General features: G+C 37.1%; 1 protein-coding gene across 2 annotated transcripts in view; it reads right to left on the bottom strand.

The window, feature by feature from the left end:
* EXOC4 (exocyst complex component 4) overlaps positions 1-25108 on the bottom strand; it is an 806860-nt gene that overhangs the window by 735033 nt on the left and 46719 nt on the right. For both annotated transcript variants that reach the window (XM_001139207.7, XM_063815016.1), the window contains exons 4-5: positions 18756-18940; positions 7422-7528 (exon numbers count right to left, since the gene is read on the bottom strand). In XM_001139207.7, the coding sequence (XP_001139207.1) occupies positions 7422-7528; positions 18756-18940 (292 nt within the window). The remainder of the gene's footprint in view (positions 1-7421; positions 7529-18755; positions 18941-25108) is intronic.

Raw genomic sequence — 25108 nt, 5'->3', positions numbered from 1 at the left:
TGGGAGACTTTAACACCCCACTGTCAACATTAGACAGATCAACAAGACAGAAAGTTAACAAGGATATACAGGAATTGAACTCAGCTCTGCACCAAGCAGACCTAATAGACATCTACAGAACTCTCCACCACAAATCAACAGAATATACATTCTTCTCAGCACCACATCACACTTATTCCAAAATTGACCCCATAGTTGGAAGTAAAGCACTCCTCAGCAATTGTAAAAGAACAGAAATCACAACAAACTGTCTCTCAGACAACAGTGCAATCGAATTAGAACTCAGGATTAAGAAACTCACTCAAAATCACACAACTACATGGAAACTGAACAACCTGCTCCTGAATACTACTGGGTACATAACAAAATGAAGGCAGAAATAAAGATGTTCTTCGAAACCAATGAGAACAAAGACACAACATACCAGAATATCTGGGACACATTTAAAGCAGTGTGTAGAGGGAAATGTATAGCACTAAATGCCCACAAGAGAAAGCAGGAAAGATCTAAAATTGACACCCTAACAACACAATTAAAAGAACTAGAGAAGCAAGAACAAACACATTGAAAAGCTAGCAGAAGGCAAGAAATAACTAAGATCAGAACAGAACTGAAGAAAAGAGAGACCAAAAAAACCCTTCAAAAATCAATGAATCCAGGAGCTGGTTTTTTGAAAAGACCAACAAAATTGATAGACCACTAGCAAGACTAATAGAGAAAAAAAGAGAGAAGAATCAAACAGACGCAATAAAAAATGACAAAGGGGATATCACCACTGATCCCACAGAAATACAAACTACCATCAGAGAATACTATAAACACCTCTATGCAAATAAACTAGAAAATCGAGAAGAAATGGATAAATTCCTTGACACATACACCCTCCCAAGACTAAACCAGGAAGAAGTTGAATCTCTGAATAGACCAATAACAGGCTCTGAAACTGAGGCAATAATTAATAGCTTACCAACGAAAAAAAAGTCCAGGATCAGATGGATTCACAGCCGAATTCTACCAGAGGTACAAGGAGGAGCTGGTACCATTCCTTCTGAAACTATTCCAATCAACAGAAAAAGAGGGAATCCTCCCTAACTCATTTTATGAGGCCAGCATCATCCTGATACCAAAGCCTGACAGAGGCGCAACAAAAAAAGAGAATTTTAGACCAATATTCCTGATGAACTTGATGCAAAAATCCTCAATAAAATATTGGCAAACCGAATCCAGCAGCACATCAAAAAGCTTATCCACCATGATCAAGTGGGCTTCATCCCTGGGATGCAAGGCTGGTTCAACATACACAAATCAATAAACATAATCCAGCATATAAACAGAACCAAAGACAAAAACCACATGATTATCTCAATAGATGCAGAAAGGCCTTTGACAAAATTCAACACCCCTTTACGCTAAAAACTCTCGATAAACTAGGTATTGATGGAACATATCTCAAAATAGTAAGAGCTATTTATGACAAACCCACAGCCAATATCATACTGAATGGGCAAAAACTGGAAGCATTCCCTTTGAAAACCAGCACAAGACAAGGATGTCCTCTCTCACCACTCCTATTCAACACACTATTGGAAGTTCTGGCCAGGGCAATCAGGCAAGAGAAGGAAATAAAGGGTATTCAATTAGGAAAAGAGGAAGTCAAATTGTCTCTGTTTGCAGATGACATGAATGTATATTTAGAAAACCCCACTGTCTCAGCCCAAGATCTCCTTAAGCTGATAAGCAACTTCAGCAAAGTCTCAGGATACAAAATCAATGTGCAAAAATCACAAGCATTCCTATACACCAATAACAGAGAGCCAAATCATGAGTGAACTCCCATTCGCAATTGCTACAAAGAGAATAAAATACTTAGGGATACAACTTACAAAGGATGTGAAGGACCTCTTCAAGGAGAACTACAAACCACTGCTCAAGGAAATAAGAGAGGACACAAACGGAAAAACATTCCATGCTCATGGATAGGAAGAATCAATGTCGTGAAAATGGCCATACTGCCCAAAGTAATTTACAGATTCGATACTATCCCCATCAAGCTACCATTGACTTTCTTCACAGAATTGGAAAAAAACTACTTTAAATTTCATATGGAACCAAAAAAGAGCCTGCATAGCCAAGATAATCCTAAGCAAACAGAACAAAGCTGGAGGCATCACACTACCTGACTTCAAACTATACTAGAAGGTGACAGTAACCAAAACAGCATGGTATTGGTAACAAAACAGATATACAGAAGAATGGAACAGAACAGAAGCCTCAGAAATAACACCACACATCTACAACCATCTGACCTTTCACAAATCTGACAAAAACAAGCGATGGGGAAAGGATTCCCTGTTTAATAAATGGTGTTGGGAAAACTCGCTAGCCATATGCAGAAAACTGAAACTGGACCCCTTCCTTACACCTTATACAAAAATTAACTCAAGGTGGATTAAAGACTTAAACATAAGACCTAAAACCATAAAAACCCTAGAAGAAAACCTGGGCAATACCATTCAGGACATAGGAATGGGCAAAGACTTTGTCTAAAACACCAAAAGCAATGGCAACAAAAGCCAAAATTGACAAATGGGATCTAATTAAACTAAAGAGCTTCTGCACAGCAAAAGCTGTGAGTGAACATGCAACCTACAGAATGGGAGACAATTTTTGCAATCTATCCATCTGACAAAGGGCTAATATCCAGAATCTACAAAGAACTTAAACAAATGTACAAGAAAAAAACAAACAACCCCATCAAAAAGTGGGTGAAGGATATGAACAGACACTTCTCAAAAGAAGACATTTATGCAGCCAACATAATGAAAATGCTCATCATCACTGGTCATCAGAGAAATGCAAATCAAAACCACAATGAGATACCATCTCACACCAGTTAGAATGGTGATCATTAAAAAGTCAGGAAACAACAGATGCTGGAGAGGATGTGGAGAAATAGGAATGCTTTTACACTGTTGGTGGGAGTGTAAATTAGTTAAACCATTGTGGAAGACAGTGTGGCAATTCCTCAAGGATCTGGAACCAAAAATACCGTTTGACCCTGCAATCTCATTACTGGGTATATACCCAAAGATTATAAATCATTTTACTATAAAGCACATGCACATGTATGTTTATTATGGCCCTATACACAATAGCAAAGACTTGGAACCAACCCAAATGTCCATCAATGATAGACTGGATAAAGAAAATGTGGCCCATATACACCATGGAATACTATGCAGCCATAAAAAAGGATGAGTTCATGTCCTCTAACACAAGAACAGAAAACCAAACACCTCATGTTCTCACTCATAAGTGGGAGTTGAACAATGAGAACATATGGACACAGGAGAGGAACATCACACACCTGGGCCTTTCGGTCGGGGCGGGGCTAGAGGAGGGATAGCATTAGGAGAAATACCTAATATAGATGATGTGTTTATGGGTGCAGCAAACCATGGCACGTGTATACCTATGTAACAAAACTATACATTCTGCACATGTACCACAGAACTTAAAGTATAATTTAAAAGAAAAAGTCACCCACAACTCTACCTCAAAATAGGACATGTGAAAAACAACTTGTTTAAAAGCAATCAAAATTCTCATTTAATTAATAACAACCTGAAAGTTCTCAGGAATCACCTCCAATCTTAATTTATGGTATCCCAATGGGAGAGCCATACTACCCAGGGATTCCCTACTGGAACTTCCTCTATAAAAGTGTCATTTCTAATGGATTACACCCTCAATCTTACTGTTTCACAAAATGAGAGAGGAGCTTTAAGAGCCTATGTTAAATTCCCAGCTGAAAACAGCTATTACTTTCTAGGCTGACTTGCAGAGCACTTCACAAATAGACTCTTAGGACTTCCAGTTTATTATTAAGAATAAGACAAAATTCCTGCTTTTTATTATAGTATATTTCATCAGCCCCATACTTTTATATGTACTTAGTAACATTTTGTGCAGTTCTCTACATAATTTACATCTTCCTCATTTATACAATTCCCTTTAATAATGTGATCCAGATTAATAGAGTCCTAAAGACTACACTGCAATGACTTAAAAAGATTTCGCTACATAATTTGAAGAAAGTCAAATTTTTTACACTTGCTCCTAAAGATAACTTAAGTCACAAAATGGGCAGCATAGAGTGTGGTAAGCAGAATTATGGTTGCCCAAAGATATTCATGTCCTAATCCCTAGAACCTGTGATTAGTCACATGGCAAAGGAGACTGCAGATGTAATTAAAGTTAAGGACCTTGAGATGGGAAGATTAGCCAGAATTATCCAGGTGGAATCAATCTAATCACATGACTCCTTAAAAAGAGGAAAGAGGCACAGAAGAGTGGGTCAGAGAGAGGCAATGTGAGAAGAATGTGACCCACCATTGCTGGTTTTGAAGATGGAGGAAGGAAACCATGAATGAACCAAGGAATATGGTGGCCTCCAGGAGCCAGAAAGGCAAGAAAATAGATTTTCCCCTAGAGCCTCCAAAAAGGAACACAGCCCTGCCAACACCTTGATTTTACTGCTATCAGATTTGTGTTAGACTTCTCACCTACAAAACTGTAAGATAATAAATTTATGTTGTTTAAGCCACTAAGTTTGTGTGAGTAGAAAATTAATACAAAGAGGACACCTAGCTTGTTTTCAGCAAAACAAACTGGTTAGAAGAGCATAGTCGAACCTGGCTCTGAGCTGAAATCACAACCACTTGTCAACTGTGTAAACTTTTATCAATTATTAACCTCCCTGTGCCTCAGTTTTCTCATCTGTAAAATGGGACTGATAATAAATTGTTATAAAATTGTTGAGGGACTAAATGAGTTAATTCATGTAAAGCACTTAAGACATTGCTTTACCATATGGTAGGCACTAAACACATATTAACCTCTGCTATTATTGACTTTAATCAATAATATTTTTACCTTCTTTTTTGGTCACGCACAGAAAAAAAAAAAAAAAGCACACGATCAAGTCTTCAAAATAGTCAAGGAAATGAACCCATCTAAAAAGAAACGTCTGGCCAGGCATGGTAGCTCATGACTGTAATCCAAACACTTTGGGAGGCCAAGGCGGACAATTACCTGAGGTCAGGAGTTTGAGACCAGCCCGGCTGACATAGTGAAACCCTGTTTCTACAAAAATTAGCTGGGTGTGGTGGTGCATGCCTGTAATCCCAGCTACTTCGGAGGCTGAGGCAGGAGAATCGCATGAGCCCAGAAGGAGGAGGTTGCAGTGGGCCGAGATCGCACCACTGCACTCCAGCTCGGGCCACAAGAGTGAAACATCGTCTCAAATAAATAAATAAATAAATAAATAAAAGGTTTATACATATCTCTACAAGCAGTCTCCATAATGCTCCTAGCCCCAGTCAACTACCAAGCAGTTCTTCAACAGTAATTCCTAATAATACCAAAATCAGAGTGTCACCATGAACTCCACTAAGTAATGAATGCAAACTCCAGAAGCTGACAGATAAAGTGCCTATCAAAAAGGCCTATCATAGTAAGAATAATAGATATAGCAAAATTAGCTTCCACTGAAATTTGCCATAACTGGCATATTTCAGCTTATTTTATATTTATACAACACTCATTTGCAAAGCCTGCCCTGTCATTTCTTCATAAATAATTAAATTTTTTATTTCACTTGGCCACTGACTTGGCAACATTTACATAAATTAATATAACCAGGCTAAGCAGTAATGATTCACATCACAAAAGAGCAAAGATGTAACAACTGGTAATTTCCATAAAAGGCAGAGATAAAATACATATCAAAGATACAAATATATTTTGTTTCATAATTTCACAGTCTACAACCCCTCAGAGCAGTGTTAAAACTCAAAAGCAACATTACATCAGAAAGAGGGAGAAAACAAAACCTTTCTAGCTCCAAGAAGAGGCTGGAGTACAAACTACTGTAAAGTATCATAATAAAAATAAATGATTGCAATTTTTTAAAACTTAGCTACTAATTAAACAAAGGAAAATCTATTATCAAATTCTATACTTTCCTGTAGTTAAAGTAATAAACTTGAAGATTCCAAGCCTAAATAATCCTAAAACAATTTTAAGTGGCATTTTAAGGTAACAAAATATGCCCCAACAATATATTAAGCTCTCAACAGAAACATTTCCAATTAGTTACACAAAATGTACTGATTGAATCCAAATTGTTTTCCTATTTTTTTCTACCTTTTCATTATTTCAAGCTCTACAGCACTAATAGAACTATAAGAACCAATGTTTATCTGAAAAGACAATGATAATAAACATTACAATTTCGTTAAAAGGCAATGAAGATTTTGGCTGCCACAAGAAGGCACCTGCGAGGCATCCCACAAAAGACATAGAGTCTTCTTCCCCAACCCAGTTACAATAGCAGAGAAACTCTCTGCAGAGGCCCAGAAGCTCTCCAAGCCCAGTTGAGCTGAACCCTCTGCAAAGGCAAGCCTAAGGCAATCCACAAGATTCCCCTAAATCTTTGCATCCAAAGTATACCCTCCTGCCCTCAACCTTAAACATAACCCCAAAATGGCTTTGTCTTATTCAATAGGATATTGGATATCTCCAAAGAAGAAAAGATAAGTTTGTAGATATTTCCTCAAAGTGTGTTACAGGTATGACTATGAGTGCACACGTGGATGCATGCACATTTAGGAGTGGAGAGGGCATAGGACAGAGGTCACACACTCAAAAGCTCCCAGGACCAGACATTGAATGCAATACATGAGATAAATAAGTAAAAGCTACTAGGAGTAGTAAAGATTATAGCACAATGGAAAGCATATGCTCTATCAAAAAGCATCCAAACTCAACTTTAGAAAAACAGTGCTGGTCGCCCGGGTGTGGTGGCTCACGCCTGTAATGCCAGCACTTTGGGAGGTCAGGAGTTTGAGACCAGCCTGGCCAACATGGTGAAACCTTGTCTCTACTAAAAATACAAAAATTAGCTGGGCATGGTGGCAGGCACCTGTAATCCCAGCTTCTCTTGAGGCCAAGGCAGGAGAATCCCTTGAACCCAGGAGGCAGAGGTTGCAGAGAGCCAAAATCGTGCCACTACACTCCAGCCTGGGCAACAGAGCGAGACTCCGTCTCAAAAAAAAAAAGAAAGAAAGAAAGAAAGAAAAACAGTGCTGGTCAAACAAAACACAGATGGAGCTGGATTCAGCAGGCAGGCCAGGTTCAGCTGCCACTTTTCAACCCTGATAATGCAACAGCCCAATAAATCACTGTACATCTTATTTGCTCTGAAGGTTGCAAAGGGCTCATCACAGGTTCCAACACACTTAGCTCAGGCCCACCTAGCCCAGCCCAACCTAGCTCAGCCCCCAAAAAGCTCCTCCAGATCTCTACCTAGGAACTAAGGCATACTAAAAAGCTTAGTGGCTGAAGAATTAAATACTTACCACTTGAGCTTCCAGCAGTAGAATAGTGAGAGGTATCAAGGAATTTTCGAGGAGTAGGGAGGTTTGTAACATCAATCAGAGGAACAGAAGCATCTTTCACGAGGGAGCTGAACGGGAAAAGAAGCACTAGTTACCACTTTCTTCAAAACCAACTAAAGTCCTCCCACTACAGCCCCACCCTTACCACTTTTGTTTTTGTCATGAGCCCTCTTTACACTGGAACTGGATCTCCCCAGTATATACTATACTGGATCTCCCCAGTATATTTCCAATAAAGAGGTGACTGTCACAGACAGGGGTATAAAAATGTATTGTAAGGGTTCCAAGTACTTAAATTTTTATTTTGTCATTTCATTCAATGCTGTTTAAAAAATCAGTGTAGTGTATTCTGGATCAACTGGATAACCACCTTGTAATAACACTATGCCAGGCAATTTCACTGTCCTCCTTTGTATCTGTATTAAATATTAATTTATCAACAAAGAAAGATCAAATGACAACATGCCATGATACTGAATAAAGGTTTAACTAGTGTTTACTTGTGTTTTTCAGGCTATAGTTTTTGACATATGCCGGAAGTTTACTACATTCAGTTTTCTTTAAAAGAGACTCATAAACTTCATGACGTGGACAATCACAACAATTAAAATGATTTAAGGATCTCAAACAGGTTAATTCAGTATTTACCCATTTCACCTTTCCTAAGAAGGCCAAGCCCCTCATCTTAATGATTAACTTTAAATAAACTAATAAACTTTAAATAAACGCATAAATCAACTTCCTTCAAAATAAACACATTAATTTTAAATCACGAAAACTATAAAAAACAAAATTTCCAATTAATTCCCATCTCAAAATACCTGTTAAGTGAAAGAATGCAGGCTATGCCAAGCCAACTAAACCCTATGCCCTGCTCTCAAGAAATGGAATCATCTCGCACACTATCTACAACAGAAGAGCCCCTCGAAGCCAAATCCAAGGGTAGGGAAGTTGGAAGCCATAATTCTCACTTTTTAGTACTGAAATACATCATCAGTAGCAGTGGCTAGAGCAGGCAAAGGGGAAGCAGGGAAGAGACCACGCCCATAGGAAAGATTTCTTCAAATGGAAGGAAGGAAGGATGTGTGCAATTGGGAACAACATCTGCCCCCACCACAGCAATATATCCCCATCTCCTTCACACACTCCTTTTGGAACAAATGTGCTACGTATGTGTGTATTTATAATCCAATAAAAAACAAACATGTTTTTTCAGAGATCTTTGAAAAATAAAGTTTGTTAAGTGATAACTCGGGTTCAAGTGATAATTTCGCACTGTGTTAAAGAGTGAAATTATCACATAAGGTTTTATTCTTTTCACTGAGTACAAATAATGTAGGAGCCACTATCCTAGGCCTTGAGGATCACTATGACAGTCATTAACGTCTCCCTTTTGACTTGTTACAGGGAAACAGGGAATCATTACTCGAACAATTCTTCAGCATCCATTATGTGCTTGGCACTGTGCTCAGTGCTGAGAATGTGAGTATGACTAAGATATGAACTAAACCAAACAGCATATTTCCAATTGTTAAAATCACTCACAGGCTAATGTGAAAAGTGGAGTATAAGATATTAAAGTAACAGAAAGCATTTACCAGGAATTGAACTGGCATCCTCCCAACAACTCTTTTCTACCAATATAAACCTGTAAGTTCCTAGCCTAAACTATCTTAAGAAAATCCAACAGTCCTCAAATCCAATAACTTTTCATAATGGTTTATCTATTTATAAAATAAATTAGATAATAGATTTGTCCATTCTTTCATGTTTTATGACTTCTTTTGTCTTCTCATTTTTTTCCTCTCAATGACGTCATCCTCTTTCACCTGCATTTTACTCACAATTACAAAACACTTCACAGGTCCCCCTAGGCCCTGGATACAGATGCCCAAAGACACAAAGAGCTCTTTCCACCATCTTTCCGTGCCACCCTAATGGTATGCATAAATGTCCTGTTTGCTGCTTTCCAGAGCATCGACAATACCGAAAAGAGAGGCAAACACCTGGTTCTTATTAGACCTTGCTCCAAAGTCACTGTCTGGTGTCTTCATCAACTGTGATGACAAAGCATGGGCACATGAGCGAATTTGAAATCACTGATGATCACAGAGCTGGGAAAATTATTGGGAACCTCACAGTGTGAACAAGTTGTTGTGAGCAAGTGTGATCAGCCCCAGATTTGATGTCCAACTCAAAGATCTAGAAAAATCTAGAAAAATCACAGACTAATCTGCTCCCATCCCACCAGTTTGGTTTCATTGTACTGACTCAGCTCACATCATGGACCATGAAGAAGCAACACAAAAACACACAGGAGAGAAAATCCTGGGGTTCTTCATCTATGGATGTAATACATATTTACAAATAAAATGCTTCAATAGACAAATGAATAAAGTAAAATAAAAATGTTTTCATTATAAAAAAAGACACAGGTTTATGGTACTGCTACAGAGTAAAAAAAACTTCAACTTTAAATGACAGGAAAAATATAATACATTGTCTAAATATTTAAATATTTCTAGAACAAAGTGGAGGAATTACTTTTAAAGTACAGATAAATTAAGGTATCAATCAGCAGGAAAATTCAATTATATAGCTGGAATACTGCCTGCCACACCTAATGATGAAACAGTTGTTACTATGTGTGTGCACACTGATATTTTTATATGTGTATTTATCATAGTACACACTTCTATGAACACAGATGTACATGCACATCACTCTAGATTAAATCCTACAATTATTTTCTCAGTTTTAACCTAAAAACATATTTCAGTTAAATTTAGGGTGATAAACAGCTTGCCATTTCAACTCTGAAAAACATAACCTGCTGATTTTATTATCAGAGCCAGAAGGGCCCTCAAACTCCATCAATAAACTTTTAGAAAGTCAATTTACTGCAAAACTATTTTCATACACTCATCTCTCTCTCTAAAATTTTCCCTTAAGCTTCAATTTTCTCCTTTGTGAGCACTAACCCAAAGGCAAGTAACTCTGGAAATGACTTTAGTTTTTCTCCTGCTGTTTTATGAAAGGACTTAGTCTCAAAAGTTCCAGAGAAAGGGTGCACACCCACTCACTTTGTGACTACAGACATGAATGAAGCTCAGCATAAGGTAGGTGCTATTGTAGAATATCGCATTAAGTAGTATGGACCTCAGTTTCCATTTCACAACGGAAAAAAAGACCTCTTCTCACCACATATCGGAGATAAAGCTGAGAAGGGATTAATTAATACCTTCAACGGGTTTTTAATCCCTCAGAGAAAGCATTTTTTGAAAACAAAAAATAAAATAAAAATTATAACGTTATTTTGGAAATACTGACAGTTATTTTTCATTTTAAATACATGATTACAAATTTTTATTTTAAATCCATTCAGAATCATTCATAGCTGAGATCAAAAGACAGCTGATGTACAGTAATCCCTGCTAGTATAAAACGGTCCCCCCAAAATTACCAATTATATATTGTGACTGAATGCATTTTGCCAATTAATAGCAACATGGTAGAGGATAGGAAAAGTATACAACAAATTAAACCCAAAACAAGCAACAACCACTGCCACTGTAACCTCAAGGACTTCCTGGCCATTAACCAACATCCAACTAGTAAAGCTCTGCTTCTAAATGTTAGATTTCAAGATTTCATGACACGAAAACAGTTTTTTAAGAGGGGTTAGAAGTGCTGACAGCTTATTAAACATCTACTTTTTAAGTATAACATATTTCTGTTCCTTCACTTCACAATAAATGGGTTCAACTATGTCCAAAATTTACAACTGCAACTCATTTGGCTGATTTTGTGAAACTAAAAACTGACAGAGGTGAGTTGAACTTTAAGTTGTAAATCGAATAACTGATATATTCACTTATATAGCCAGAACAGCTGGCACAGTACTTGTCAAAGAGCAAGTACTCATAAAATTTTGTTAAATCAAACTGAGCTAAGAAATATCTGTCAAAGATAACGTGCCCTTAGTAAGATTTCACCAAATAATGAAACAGGAATGGCTGGCATAGTAATTCTCAATAGTTCTAAGATCTGCTGGAACACTCAGAAAGAATAAGAATGATTTAAAGGGTATAAAAGTAAAAAAGAGCCATCGTTTCAAATGACAGACCAAGGGTGAAGACATGGTAACAGAAATTAAAGTGAGGCTAAAAATTTAAAATCTAAGCAAAGAGGGAAAAAAAAAAAAACAAGAACTGAAAGATAAAAAGAAAACCAACATATGTAAACAGAAAAAAAATCTTTAAAAGACAAAATAGTTAGGGAATGAATACAATGCAGTGAAGAACATTCTTTACATGCCCAGAGACAAATATGGACACCAAATTTTCTCTTCCATGAGCTAGACGATGTCCCAGGATGGCTGAGGAAGCAAGGTTAAACCGAGTATTATCCAGGATCATGCAATAAATAAAAGAATTATTTTTAAACAACTTTTTACTAATTTTATCCGATTATAAAGGTGTAAATTCTTTCTTGAAAATATTTTTTAAAAAAATAATCCATTCACATCATTTTGGTATACTGCCTTCCAAAACATCTTACAGAAAGGAGCATCAAGGCCAAGCACAGTGGTATGCCAGTTACTTAGGAGGCTGAGGTACAAGGACTGCTTGAAAAAAAATTTTAAAATGAGTGTCTGTCCATCCACCCCCCACGTCACACAACACAAAAATGGCACACATGCTCCTTTTTCAACATTCTTTGATCATCCTGCATAGATCTGAATTCTAGTTTTTCCCTTCAAGGGTATAATCTAAACATTTTCCCATTTCATTTTTAAAAATCTTCAAAAGGATCATCAGTAATTGTATTATTATTTTTAAAAAACATGCTCATGATGTACACAGGAAATAAAAGAATTTCTACCTCCCTATTCCCCACCTCACATTTCCATTTCTCACAAGTAATTCCTTTTATCAGTGTTTTGACATTATCTGACATTTTCTATACACATACAAATATTTATACCAATATATAAAGTATATATATTTAAGTTTCTATCCTTTCAATCTTTCACAAATAGGTTCATACTATCTATGCTATTTTTCAACTTGCTTTTGGGACCCAAAAATGCACCTTAGAAACCTTTCTATATCAGCACATAGAGATCATTATCACTGAAATTCTGTAATTACATGGTACCAATATACCATACTCCTCTTGATGAACATTTAAGCTGCATATTTTTGTTCTTCTTACCAACAATGTCACAATGAATATCTTGTTACATATATTTTTATGAACTGGTACTGTTTTTGTAGGATGTAGACCTAGAAACAAAATTCTCTGGACAAAGAATATGCAAATTTATTTTCCAAAAAGGCATATTGGTTATTCCACCATCAAGAGAAAGCTACGCATTTCCGCCATCTTTGCTATCATAACATGCTATCAATGTCTTTGATTTTGATCATCTTATGAACAAAAAACTGCATTTAATTTTTCAAATGTGTATTTCTCTGACTACTCATGATATTGAACAATCTTATATTTATTAGCCATTTGTATTTTTAATCTATGAACAGTCTATATCCCGCTTTACTAAGCTTACAAATATCTGCATGCTTTAGATATTAAAGCGTTATATGACATACATATATTTCCTCAGAGTATAGTTTATCCTTTGACTCCGTTTTCCTGAAGATAAGTTTTGGGTTTTTTAATGGTTAAACCATTTAATATATTTCTTTATGTCTTCTGATATGCTTGAAAAAGACTCCTCCACACATATCCTCCTACACGTTTTCCTAATGCTAATACAGTGCTATGTGATTTTTAAATCTGGCTGAATCATTTGTACATAAGAGGTAGACACCTAAATTTATTTTCTTCAAATCAACAGTCAATTGTCTGAATACTATATATTAAATAGCCTTCATTACCCCCCAGCTGAACTATTGTTCAAAATACTAAAGTCTATAGATCCTGGGGTCTATTTCTCAACTCTATTTTGTCTCACCCATCTGATTTTCTACTTCATGTCTGCACTGTTTTCTTTAAAAAAATTTATTTTTGCATGTCTGTACTGTTTTGACTAAAACAGCTTTACAATATGCTTTGATATCACATAAGAAATGCCCCCCTCATAACCTCCCTTCACAATTCTTTTAAACAATTCTTACGCATGTATTCATCCATGTGAACTTTAGATTTCATTTGACAGTTTCAAAATTTTCAACTGGAACTGACATCTTCATGAGCTAAGAACAAGGACAGTCTCACCATTTATTTGTTTCATTTCCTCCAAGTAAAATTTTTATTATTTTTTGTATGTGAGCATGTACCTTTCTTTCATTTGTCAATTCTACTGCCTATCTTCTACTTCAAAAACATCTGGTCTTCTTTATACGTAAGTGCCTTCATGTGATTTCCTTTGTTTTCTCTTGCAGTAGAAATTTGTTGGGTGTTTGTCTTGGGTACCAAACATCTGAACAGTCCATCCCCACTGACTGCATCAAAGCAAAAAGAAGGCCCCACTTCCTACTATGGAAGCTGAAGGAGTCCAGGCATTACCCAGGCTCAGCAAACTGGATGCCTGAGTCCAGAAGTTTGAATCTTGACGAGATAAAGGAAAGATGCAGGGACATTTAGAGATCATTTACAGAGGAGTTTAAAATCCAGCTATTGTGGGCATGGTGCCAGCAAAAATAGCAACCCAAACAGACCCTTCCTGTGGCTCGTCTAAGACTGTGTGTGCTCAGCTGCTTAATCTCCGTTGGTTCCTACTGGGCTTTAGAGCCTGATTATACAGACTTCCCATAGATTCTGTGAACAACCTGATAACTTTCCAATAAATTCTTTTCCTGTTTTAGTTACCCAGACTGATTTCCTCTATTTGCAATCAAGAATCTTGGCATATAATGAAATGATTTTTTTTTTCTCTCATCAGCAGAGGACCTTGAAGGACACAATGTTATTCTAGGACCTTCTGTACGTCATTTCACTTAAAGTTACAGCTTCATTTCACTTAAAGTCACAGTTTCCAAGTGCCTATTGAGGGCATTAAGTGAGGATTTACTGTGCAGGTAGATTCAGGGTTCAGCACTATCTGCAGTTTCAGGTACCTACTGTGGGTCTTGGAACATATCCCCTGCTGACAAAGGAGGGCTGCAGTACAATATCCTTTGTAATAGAGAATATTTTTGTCTTCTCTATTGATTTTTAAATATAAAAATCTTTAAATATACATATCTAGATTAGTAAAAACAAAATTAAAACATTTTCTCTAATTATTAAAGTCGAAAACAAAACTTCACACTCATCTTAAGCAAGAATTCAGCATTCCTTTCTCCTACCTATCTAAATTTCCTAGTCACTATTAACTGAGTAAAAAGGGATATAAATTCTGTTTACTGTTAGAGAGTACTCCTTGACTACATAGACTTTGTTTGTTTGTTTTTTGAGATGGAGTCTTGTTCTGTCACCCAGGCTGGAATGCAGTGGTGTGATCTCGGCTCACTGCAACTTCCACTTCCTGGGTTCAAGTGAGTCTCCTGCCACAGCCTCCTGAGTAGCTGGGACTACAGGCACGTACCACCATGCCTGGCTAACTTTTACACTTTCAGTAGAGATGGGGTTTTACCACGTTGACCAGGCTGGTCTCAAACTCCTGACCTCAAATGATCCTCCCACCTCGGCTTCCCAAAGTGCTGGGATTACAGGCGTGAGCCTCCACGCCCGGCTGACCTTTTTTTCCACAATGGTTTTTAGCTGATATTCTCAATCTTGTAAAAACATATTTGTCAGTTACTTACATATATATACATGTACCTATTTAATGGTATGTGGCCCTCAAAGTTGTTTCAAACTACCTACAACTTTATTGTTCTCTGGTTGTATGTCTCACAGTTTATCTCTGAGAATTTTGCTCGGAAAAAGAATACTAATTTTTTTTATTATAAATTCATATCTGAGAATATCTCTTGGCCACCTATGCATATCAATGTCCCCTTGGCTGGCTAGAAAAGTCTTTGGTCCCAACTCTTCTCCATTCAACTTTATAGATTTTGTTCTATTGTCTTCTGGCATTTAGTATTCAGCAAATCCTGGTGAGCCTGATTTTTGCTCCTTTCTGTGTAACTGAACTGGTTTTAAGTGTATAAAAAGAAGACCAAATAATAGTGGTCTGAGTAAAACAAAGACTTCCTCTCACATTAAAGAGGCACCCCACCCAGGGCTAGAAAAGAAGTTCAAGGTGATCATGGAGTTTCAGATGTGGCTTCTATCCTCAAGGTCACCTTGTGTCTAGGACGGCTTGATGGCACCAATCTATGTCCCAGATAGAAAGTAAAGAAAGGCAAATGAAGGGTAAAAGAGTGAGCATACCAGTTTAATTCGTATCTTTAAAAAATTAATGACCTCCCCATTCAACAGCTTGCAAAATGAAGTCCCACTAAACACCCTCTAGCTATATGGGAAGATGGAAAATGCAGCCTTTTAGCTGGGCCTATAGCCACCAGGAACGAAATAAAGATTGTCATTAAAAATGAAGGGAAGAATGGACATTGGGTGGGCAAATAATTATCTCTATCACTTCAGATCACATAATATTTCTTCCTGGTATTTATAAAATTTGTTTTTGAAAATCATAAAAATTTCCAGATTATATCTAAGAGTAACTTTTTTTATTAATTTTACCTTAAATTCTTTCAACTTGCAGACCAAGGTCTTGTTTTCCTGTTTAAGTAGGTTTTTTTATTTATACTCTAATTATTGCTTCTGATCCCCTCTGTCTGAGTTCCCTCCCACTGCCATAATAAAGTAACACAGACTGGATAGCTTAGACAACAGAAATTTACTTTCTCACAGTTCTGCAGGCTGGAAGTCTGTGATCAAGGTGTGGGCGTAGTTGGTTTCTTCTGAGGCCTCTCTCCTTCGCTTGTAGGTGACCATCTTCCCCCTGTGTCTTCACATGGTCTTCCCTCCAAGTGTGTCAAATTTGTTTTTATAAGGACATCAGTCCTACTGGATTAGAGCCCACACAAATGACCTCATTTCAACTTAGTTACTTTCTAAAAGACCCTATTTCCAAATACAGTCATATTCTGAGGTACCAGGGATTAGGGTTTCAACATATGAATTTTAGGGGGAACATAATTCAGCCCCAAACACTATCATTTTAGTGTGATTCTCTGGAAACCCTAAAATCACTGGATTGACCACTGTTCATCTTTCATATTTATCCTCTTCCTTTTGGCATCTTGTCTTTTTCCTCTTCATCAAGAAAAGTTTTTCCCTCCACATCAGTGATTCAGATCTTCTCTCTGAAGCTTTAAAGACTTAAATTTCCCTACTTCATTTTGGTTTCCTTACATTTTATTCATGTTTTAGTTAGCTCTGTTAGCATCTCTCCTCACTCTGTTCTTGTAGCTCCCGGTTACTGTTTTCATGGAAGCTATGCGCTTACTGCATACAACCACAAAATCTCAATAATGTTCAACAATAAGCATACATTTTGGTGGTTGGTTGATGCAGGCTAGGCAGGTCTGCTGATCTTCAGTCAGTTCCATGTGTCTCTTACCCTTCTCCTGGGACCGACAGCAAGGCAATGGCAGTGGCACGAAAGGCCACACTCAACAGCATAAGCACGTTTGAAGCCCCTGCTTGTGTCATGTACCCTAATGATGGCAAAAGCCAAGGCCCCAACAAAAAGGGTAGGAAATACTCCTCTCCCACAAAAGTAGAAGGGAAATGAGTGATTATTCTGAATAATCTACTACATTGTGTTTCTTGTATTTTTTGAGAAACCTTGAGCTTAAGTCTCTTAAATGTTTCTTGCTTGCTTTACATAAATTTTTTTAAAATAAATGTTCTTCCTCTGAGACCTCAAAGTAATGCTCATTTTCCCTTATAATACAGAATATTTTCACAGGACCATAGTGATTTTATTACTTAACCTTGTATGGGAAGAAATCTCTTCAGATCTGCTATTTATCAGCAGGCATTGTTGAAAGAATTCCTTAGCACTTCCCCTATTCACCACTTCACTCTCTGCTGAGGTACTGACAGATACCCTATTCAGAGCTAGTCTTGAAGTTATGTCTCAGGTACATATCAAATCTGTGCGCCTGGCAGAAGTTTTTCTAGTGCCCATCTGCTGAAAAGAGGTAGAAACCTCTCTTTCTCTGTCAGGATCTCTGATTAAACTGAAGCATCACAAGCAAATTTGGCATTTTTTGTTCAAACAGGATAAGACTTGAAAGACTTCATTCCCAGCGTGCACTGCTTCCAGTGCTCTTCTTGTCTATATCTGAATGAAGAAGCATGAACATGCATATTTCAGTAGATAGTGCTGAAATGCCCTCTGAAAAGATCTGTCTATTCTAAAGGAATATTGGAAGGACATGTACTATGCACAGCTATCTAACATATGTTAAAAATTCCAATATTCTACCATCTTAAGATCTAGTCTTATTCCCTACCAGGCCTCTACTAACCTAATGAATTTCTTGAGACTACCCAGGCCATTAAATATAGGGCTATGCTACAACCAACCAAGAAATAAAAGCGTTCTCTCTGAACCTTTCCTAAACTATTCCAGAAAAAGGACAACCTAAAGCTGAACATAACCCTAACTAATAAAGAATCTTATCATTCAGTCAATACATCTATATTTCTTTTTGTCTTTTTTTTTTTTTAAGAGACCAGGTCTCCTCGCTGTTGCTCAGGCTAGAGTACAGTGGAGAAATCATAGCTCACTGAAGCTCAAACTCCTGGGCTCAAGCCATCCTGTCATCTCAGCCTCTGGAGTAGTTGAGATTACAGGTGCACACCACTATACCCAGCTAATTTTGGCCCTTTTTTTGTAGAGACAGAGTCTTGCTCTGTTGTCCATGCTGGTCTTGAACTCTTGGGCTCATGTAATCCTTCCACCTCAGCCTCTCATAGTGCTGGGATTACAAGCATAAGCCACTGCACCCAGCCAATATATCTACATTTCTTAATTAGGCTGACTTCACAGTCCAATTTAAGAATTTTTCTACTTCCTTCTGAGATGTACCAATGTCTCTGATCCAGAATATGAGACCCACAGTAAATGCTTCTTATATATCCTTACAGAAAAGGACCATAACAAATGTAGAATGAATGAATGAACAAACTTCAAATGTCAGCCTCTCAGAACATGGAGTATTTGCTATTATAAAACCATCTTCAAGTTTCAGAGACAGTCCATTAAAGGAAAAGTAAAATAAATTACAACAACATTCTGGGAAACAAAAAATATTCCTTCCAATCCTACACTGCCACAAGACACTTATAGCAAAGAGCCTCTTTAACCTGATTTTCCCTTTTTCCTTGTTACGCTGCACAACTCGGCTAGTCGATTTGATGTACAGGTGCCGGTGTAGTTCATCTATGAGAACCAAGTGGAGGTTCATCTTCTTGCTGTGAAGCTCTAGTCGAAGGTCACTCAGTCCTTCCACCTGGAGCAGGGGGCCCTCCAAAGACTCAACTGCTGACACCTGAAAAGAGAAAAAAATGAAAGACAATTAAGTACAACTTAATAACCTGGCAATATTATAAATAAGAAAGACGTCTTAAAAAGATACTAACAAAAGGGAGCTTACGAGAACTTTATCAGCATATAAAAGACTTTGTAGAGTATAATGTGGCTAGGGGAGAGTTTTTCTCACCTTAGGTAATGATAAAACAATCTAGACAAAGATAAACATGAAAGCATACACACCACCATAGCAAACTATTTATGCCCACACACATCTGTCAATGGACACGTGTAAAAAGATCTCCGTATTTAAATGATACTATCATTCACATTCTCACAAGAATCCCATGTACTAATGGTTTAATCAACTTTTACTCAAAGTTAGCTTTTTTAAACTAAGGCTTTAAGAAAAGGCACACTATGTAAATGTTTTAAAAAGAACTTGTTCTCACAGCAATCATGACTCTTTGTGCTTACCAAGAGTCGGGCTCTCTCTCACTCTTTTTCAAATACACATCACACAGAGGTAAATACATTTTTTTACATGAATGCTACAAATGGACAATAGTAGTCATCACCTCTCCTTGTCCTAATTCAGTTCGATAGAAGAAACGGGATATGAATGGTGACTGGAAGACAAAACATGAAGAGGAAGATACTCCCGGTGCAAAGTGGTTTGGGAGATTTTCAAGACAAAAGGACTGGATAAATCAAACTGGTATAGGAATGCCTACAATAAATGGAGAACATGAAGGATTCAGGGAACCTGGAGCAACCAACTCACTTTGAAACTCAAAGTGACATCTGCAAAGGGAAAAAAAAAAAAGACAGCATGCATCATATGATCCCATTTATTCATGTACACAAAATTATGTTTGTTTTTGTGTATAAAGATCTTGTATCTTTTCAAAGAAAACTTAAAGAGCATACTCTAGGTGCTCTTTGAGAGAAAATAGAAATGACAGGATGAGCTTAGAGGGAAAGAACACAAATGAGCTCCCTCAGGGATGAAATGCTATGCGTATTATTCCCTGCTTAGGTTATACTAAATATTCCTAATAGGTACAGATAAAGGAAATAACTAATAATACTTCAGGGTAAAACCCTTAAATGTAATTATGGATACAAACACGCTCCTAAAGAATGAACCATTTACACTAAAACAATAGGTAATTAAAGCCATGAAACACATTGGTGATCAAAAATGTTGATCACACAACTACGGCAGTCTAAGGAGTCATCTAGGAGTCTGTGGACAGTGAACAGAGAAACCTTTGTAGCTGCCAAATATAAACCAGCCTGAAATGGTAAAGAAAATGTGATGGCTTATCCACAACCACATCACTTGTTTTGTGATGTGCTATAATCAAATGTCAGTAGCAAATAAGTTTCCTTAAGTTAAGCAAGAAAGAATCAAGGAATGGGAGAGTGACAAGCCCTGGGCCAGCTCTGCCCTCTGAAGCCTACCAATTCATTTTCACGCTGACTTGCAACTGCCCCTGCTATGAGAGCCCCTGGGCCCAGAGCAAGCTGCCAGCAATTCCAAATGGAAAGGCAGCCTCACAAAATGACCACAGTGTCCCCAAGGAGGAAAAAACAACAACAAATTCATTTATACTTATGCCCTAAAATGGATTTTAACTCAGGTCTCTAGCAGAGAAAGAGGATGCATTAACTTTCAGTGACACTGAGATCCAGAAAATGAAAAATAATTTGGTAAACCACTGGCCCATCACGTAGCCTTATCCCTTAAGGTAATTAAATCCAGCTGAGATATTTAAGCTTAAAAACCACCCACTGCACATCCACACTTGATTTGTTTGTAGGAATGTACATGAAGATTTTTAACCCAAACAGTACATGTTCCAAATACAGAATTTTATGACAAGTGTCAACTTTCAAAGTCACCTATTTAAATTAAAAGTAAAAATTCAGGTAAAACACTTAGCGCAGTGCCTGGCAGCTCCTGAGTGCTCACTGAAATTATTTTTAACAGTACCTACTTATTCCATGAGTAAAGAAACCTCAGAGAGTATTCCCAACATGTTTTAGTGAAGCAATTTCAGTAAGTGTTCCTTCCTTCTTTGAGCCATTGTAACTGTTTAAATGACAAACTTTGAATATATTTCCTTGACCCAAAATACAAGATAACATAATAACATATATTATCAAAGGTAGTCTCAGAACTTCAAAAATTTGAAAACCTTACCACAAAAGAGAAAAGAGAATAGTCTCTTATTTCTATAAGAAAACACTGTGTTTTATTTTCTGGCCTTCACTTATTCATAGTCTATTTATAAAGCTATAATTATGGAAGCTGGACAAGGCCACTGTCTTCCCTTACTCTAACCATACTAAGTGGTACTCAAACCAATTTAAAGAAAATAGTTGTCAATGCAACATTTGCTCTCTAGAATATACGTTTAGAAACCTAACATTTATCTTTTTTTTGTTTTTTTGAGATGGAGTCTTGCCGTGTTGCCCAGGCTAGAGTGCAATGGCACAATCATGGCTCACTGCAACCTCCACCTCCTAAGTTCAAGTGATTCTCCTGCCTCAGCCTCCCGAGGAGCTGGGATTACAGATGCCTGCCCCCATGCCCAGCTAATTTTTTGTATCTTTAGTAAAGACAGAGTTTCACCATGTTGGCCAGGCTGGTCTCAAACTCCTGACCTTGTGATCCACCCACCTTGGCCTCTCAAAGTGCTGGGATTACAGGCATGAGCCACTGCGCCCAGCCCTAACATTAATCTTATCTGGTTTTAAGGAGTTTGAACCATAAAGTTTACACACAAAGGAAAAGTTAGTGAGGCAGCAGTCAACCCAACAGACTACCGCTGACAGTCAATTCTGTTGTACTGGGGAGGTACGGTTTCCAGGTATTTACTAAGATTTGAGATTTACTAGAAATAATAAAATAATCATCTGTATTTAGGAATGTGCATAATTAATGATAAAAAGATTGTTTTAATGTATGGGAAGTGGTCATTGTATAAATTACTGCACTTTTCCAAATGTAATGACTACAGAGTACCTTTTAAATAACACACTGATGAAAGATTAACAGAAATTAAAGAGACACAGTTGGATTAATGTAGACAGCAACAAGACAGTCTCACAGGGTAGGTAGCTGCTATAAGAAATTATTAAAAAAAACAGGTTCATAAGTGTGACACGCAACACTGAATAATGTCACAAATATATATTAAAATTACAGGATAAAACATAGCAGATGAAAGACTAAACAGACAACATCCACGGTACAGTGAATTGGTAAATGCTGTCTATTCCCCTATTCACAAATCAAACACCACGCATTCATGTGCCAAATGATCTCTAATATGACCTCCTAGAATTATCAGGTATATCTCACAGTTTCTTTAAGTTAGATTACTATATAATAATGAGTCACCTAAATGTATTTAGAATTCTTCATATATATAGATAGATATAAGTATTTTTAAATGCATTTTGGAGGAAAAAAGATATCACTACCAGTGAATTTTTTCACCGAACACCTATTACCATCTAATAGAATATTAATGTTCTAGTCAACACAGTTGGAAACTGCTCAGATAGACAATAGAAATCTGTTTTAGAATTGAAAATAAATATTTCCTTTAGGATTATGAAGATAAGCAAACCTTTTCCAAATGTTTTATCACATGATATTGAACAGGAAAGCATGTTTTGCTATTAGAAACCTATCCATGTAAGAAAACAAAAATTCTAAAAAATGTTTCTATAACTAAAAGAATAGCTCAAACACACAGTTAAAATGTATATAATCAAGAATTCAAAAAAATTTGCCTGAGTTGAGATATAAGTCTACAACAAAGGAAAATCTTTGCAATTAGGAACCACCATACCCTTAAATTTTCTTTCCCAATGTCTATTTCTCAACTTCATTTTAGTGTAAAATACAGGAAATAATTATTTCCTAGTTAATGCTTGTCTTTAGCCAATCTTAATCACGCTTATCATGTCAAAAGATCTAGTTTTGTGTTCTGACATGAACCACTGTAAATATTTTGGAGGAACACTAAACTTGGCCATTCTCAGCAGCTGCTTTGTTGAAGAAATGTTGTAAAAGAAACTATTGATCTTTTTATTTTTCTAGTTGAGGTGAGTAAGACACACAAAGATAAACGACATCAGTAACTGTTTGTGAATAGAAATAAGGTTCAAGCCAAAAAAAGAAGAAAAACTGGTGTATAAACAAAAAACAAAACTGATAACTAAACCATCTGGTAGCTAATGAAAATGCTTATTTTGGCAACACTGTTCCCTAAGGAAAGCAAATGTATTGCCATTGTTGAATCCAAAACAAATATTTCTTTGAGGACTCTGAAAATTATATGGTTCTAAAATGTTTTATCACTTTTCACTAGGTCAGTAAATCTCCCTTAAGGAAGCATTTTTCTAGCAAGACAACATAACCATTCTGAAAATGTTGCCATGGTCTACCTTGGAGTTGCAGTAAAAAGATATAAAATTAGGCTACTCCAGAGAATTGATACCTTCCCCCTTCCTACATATACATAAGACACAGTTAAACAAACTTTTTGAGCAGTCTCAACTATTCAATAAATAAGAACATCACAAAATCTCTGTATGAACAAAAGAAACATGCCCTGAAGCCTAGATTTACTTAGTGCCCAGGTCACCTACCTGCCGCTGCCTGCCCCTGCACTGCTGGAAGGCAACCTCCAGCGGTTTTAGGGCCTGCTCCCCTAGAGGGCCCTCCACCCTCAAGTGTCCACCTTCAGGATCAGGGAGTCCTGGGTGGGCACAAGAAGCCTCCAGGTCTCCCAGTGAATGTGGAATGATTCTGACTCACGTCTAAGCAAGCAGCGAAGATATTTATCACACAGGAGCCAAGAATCCCAGATCATTCACTCACCAACTATTTCTACATTGCTACATCTTATTTTTCCCAAGTCGGAAATTTTTATCTTTATCAGACAGAAACTAGTAAAACAAACAATGAAGCTTAGGAAAAAAAAAAAAAAAAAAAAAAAAACATGGTATCTATCACATTATTAACTTGAACCATAAGAAAATACTGTTTTTACAAGTTAAAAATGATCAAATATTGGTTATTTCCTATGGTCCAACCTAACAGCTGTAGCAGCAAGTCTGAAAGCTTTGATAGATCTGGGACATCACAGCACTCTTTGCAGTACATTGTAGCCTTTATAGAACTCTATGTATTTAACTGCATCAGATAAACTAGGAACAATTTTACTAGTAGAATATACCACAATATATATGTATGTGACATAAATGTGCAAGCAAGTGAACCCAAAATTCCCAACTGTTAATACAAACCTAATAACAGCATCCACGTAACTTTTGTTTACAGCATGACACCAGTAGACCGGACTTCATGTACAAATGGTGGTCAGGGGGAATAAGAGTATGGGACATGAAAGGGAAAATAAAGGGGATTCATTCAAGGGTCAGGGCTATTGTGAAGATTTCAGGGACTCTTGCGGGATCTATGGGAAAAACAACCTCTGATTTCAGTTTCACTGGAGAAGACTAAGATGATGTGTCTGGCTCCCTATGGCCAAGCTTTGCCACTGCCTGAAAGCCGCAGGGTTATTGACAGTCTGGTACTGAAGACAGAGTTCCAAAGACAGCTGCATCAGGAGCAAGGCCAAGTGCCTGGAGCAAGAATACTTTTTTCTCCTAACTCCTCAGCCTATATGCTAATCAACAGTGATCAAGTAAGACAATCAAAAATGCCCATTCTTAAATCACCCTGATAAAATAATATTGATCAGACCCATTCAGGTGCCCTATCTCCCTTAGGAAACCCAATACCTATAAAGCAGACTTGGTGTACTCTCACCATTAAAAAAAGGATGTTGTCTACCTCCCTTCTCCCTTCATTACTGCCAGGGTTACTGCATGTTTTTATTTAATAAACCTTCATCAGCTCAAATGAGGGGTTGTTATTAGTTGAGCTAACAGCAAATGATAATGCTCCAGAGAGATATCAGTGCTTGTTGGTGCATTAACAAAGAGAGGAGAAGGACTGAGGTCAAGCATATGTCAATGTAAATGAGGCGATATTAGGTACTAAGGGCTTAATGCAATAGACTGCCAGGGAGATAATGGAATTTACAGGATAAGGCAAATTAGATGAAGTTATTGATAAGTGAATGAAGGGAGGGGGGCC

This window comes from Pan troglodytes, chromosome 6, assembly GCF_028858775.2.
Source record: "Pan troglodytes isolate AG18354 chromosome 6, NHGRI_mPanTro3-v2.0_pri, whole genome shotgun sequence".
Classification (NCBI taxonomy): domain Eukaryota; kingdom Metazoa; phylum Chordata; class Mammalia; order Primates; family Hominidae; genus Pan; species Pan troglodytes.
The sequence above is the reverse complement of the archived record's forward strand: the minus strand, read 5'-3'. Positions and strand labels throughout refer to the sequence as shown.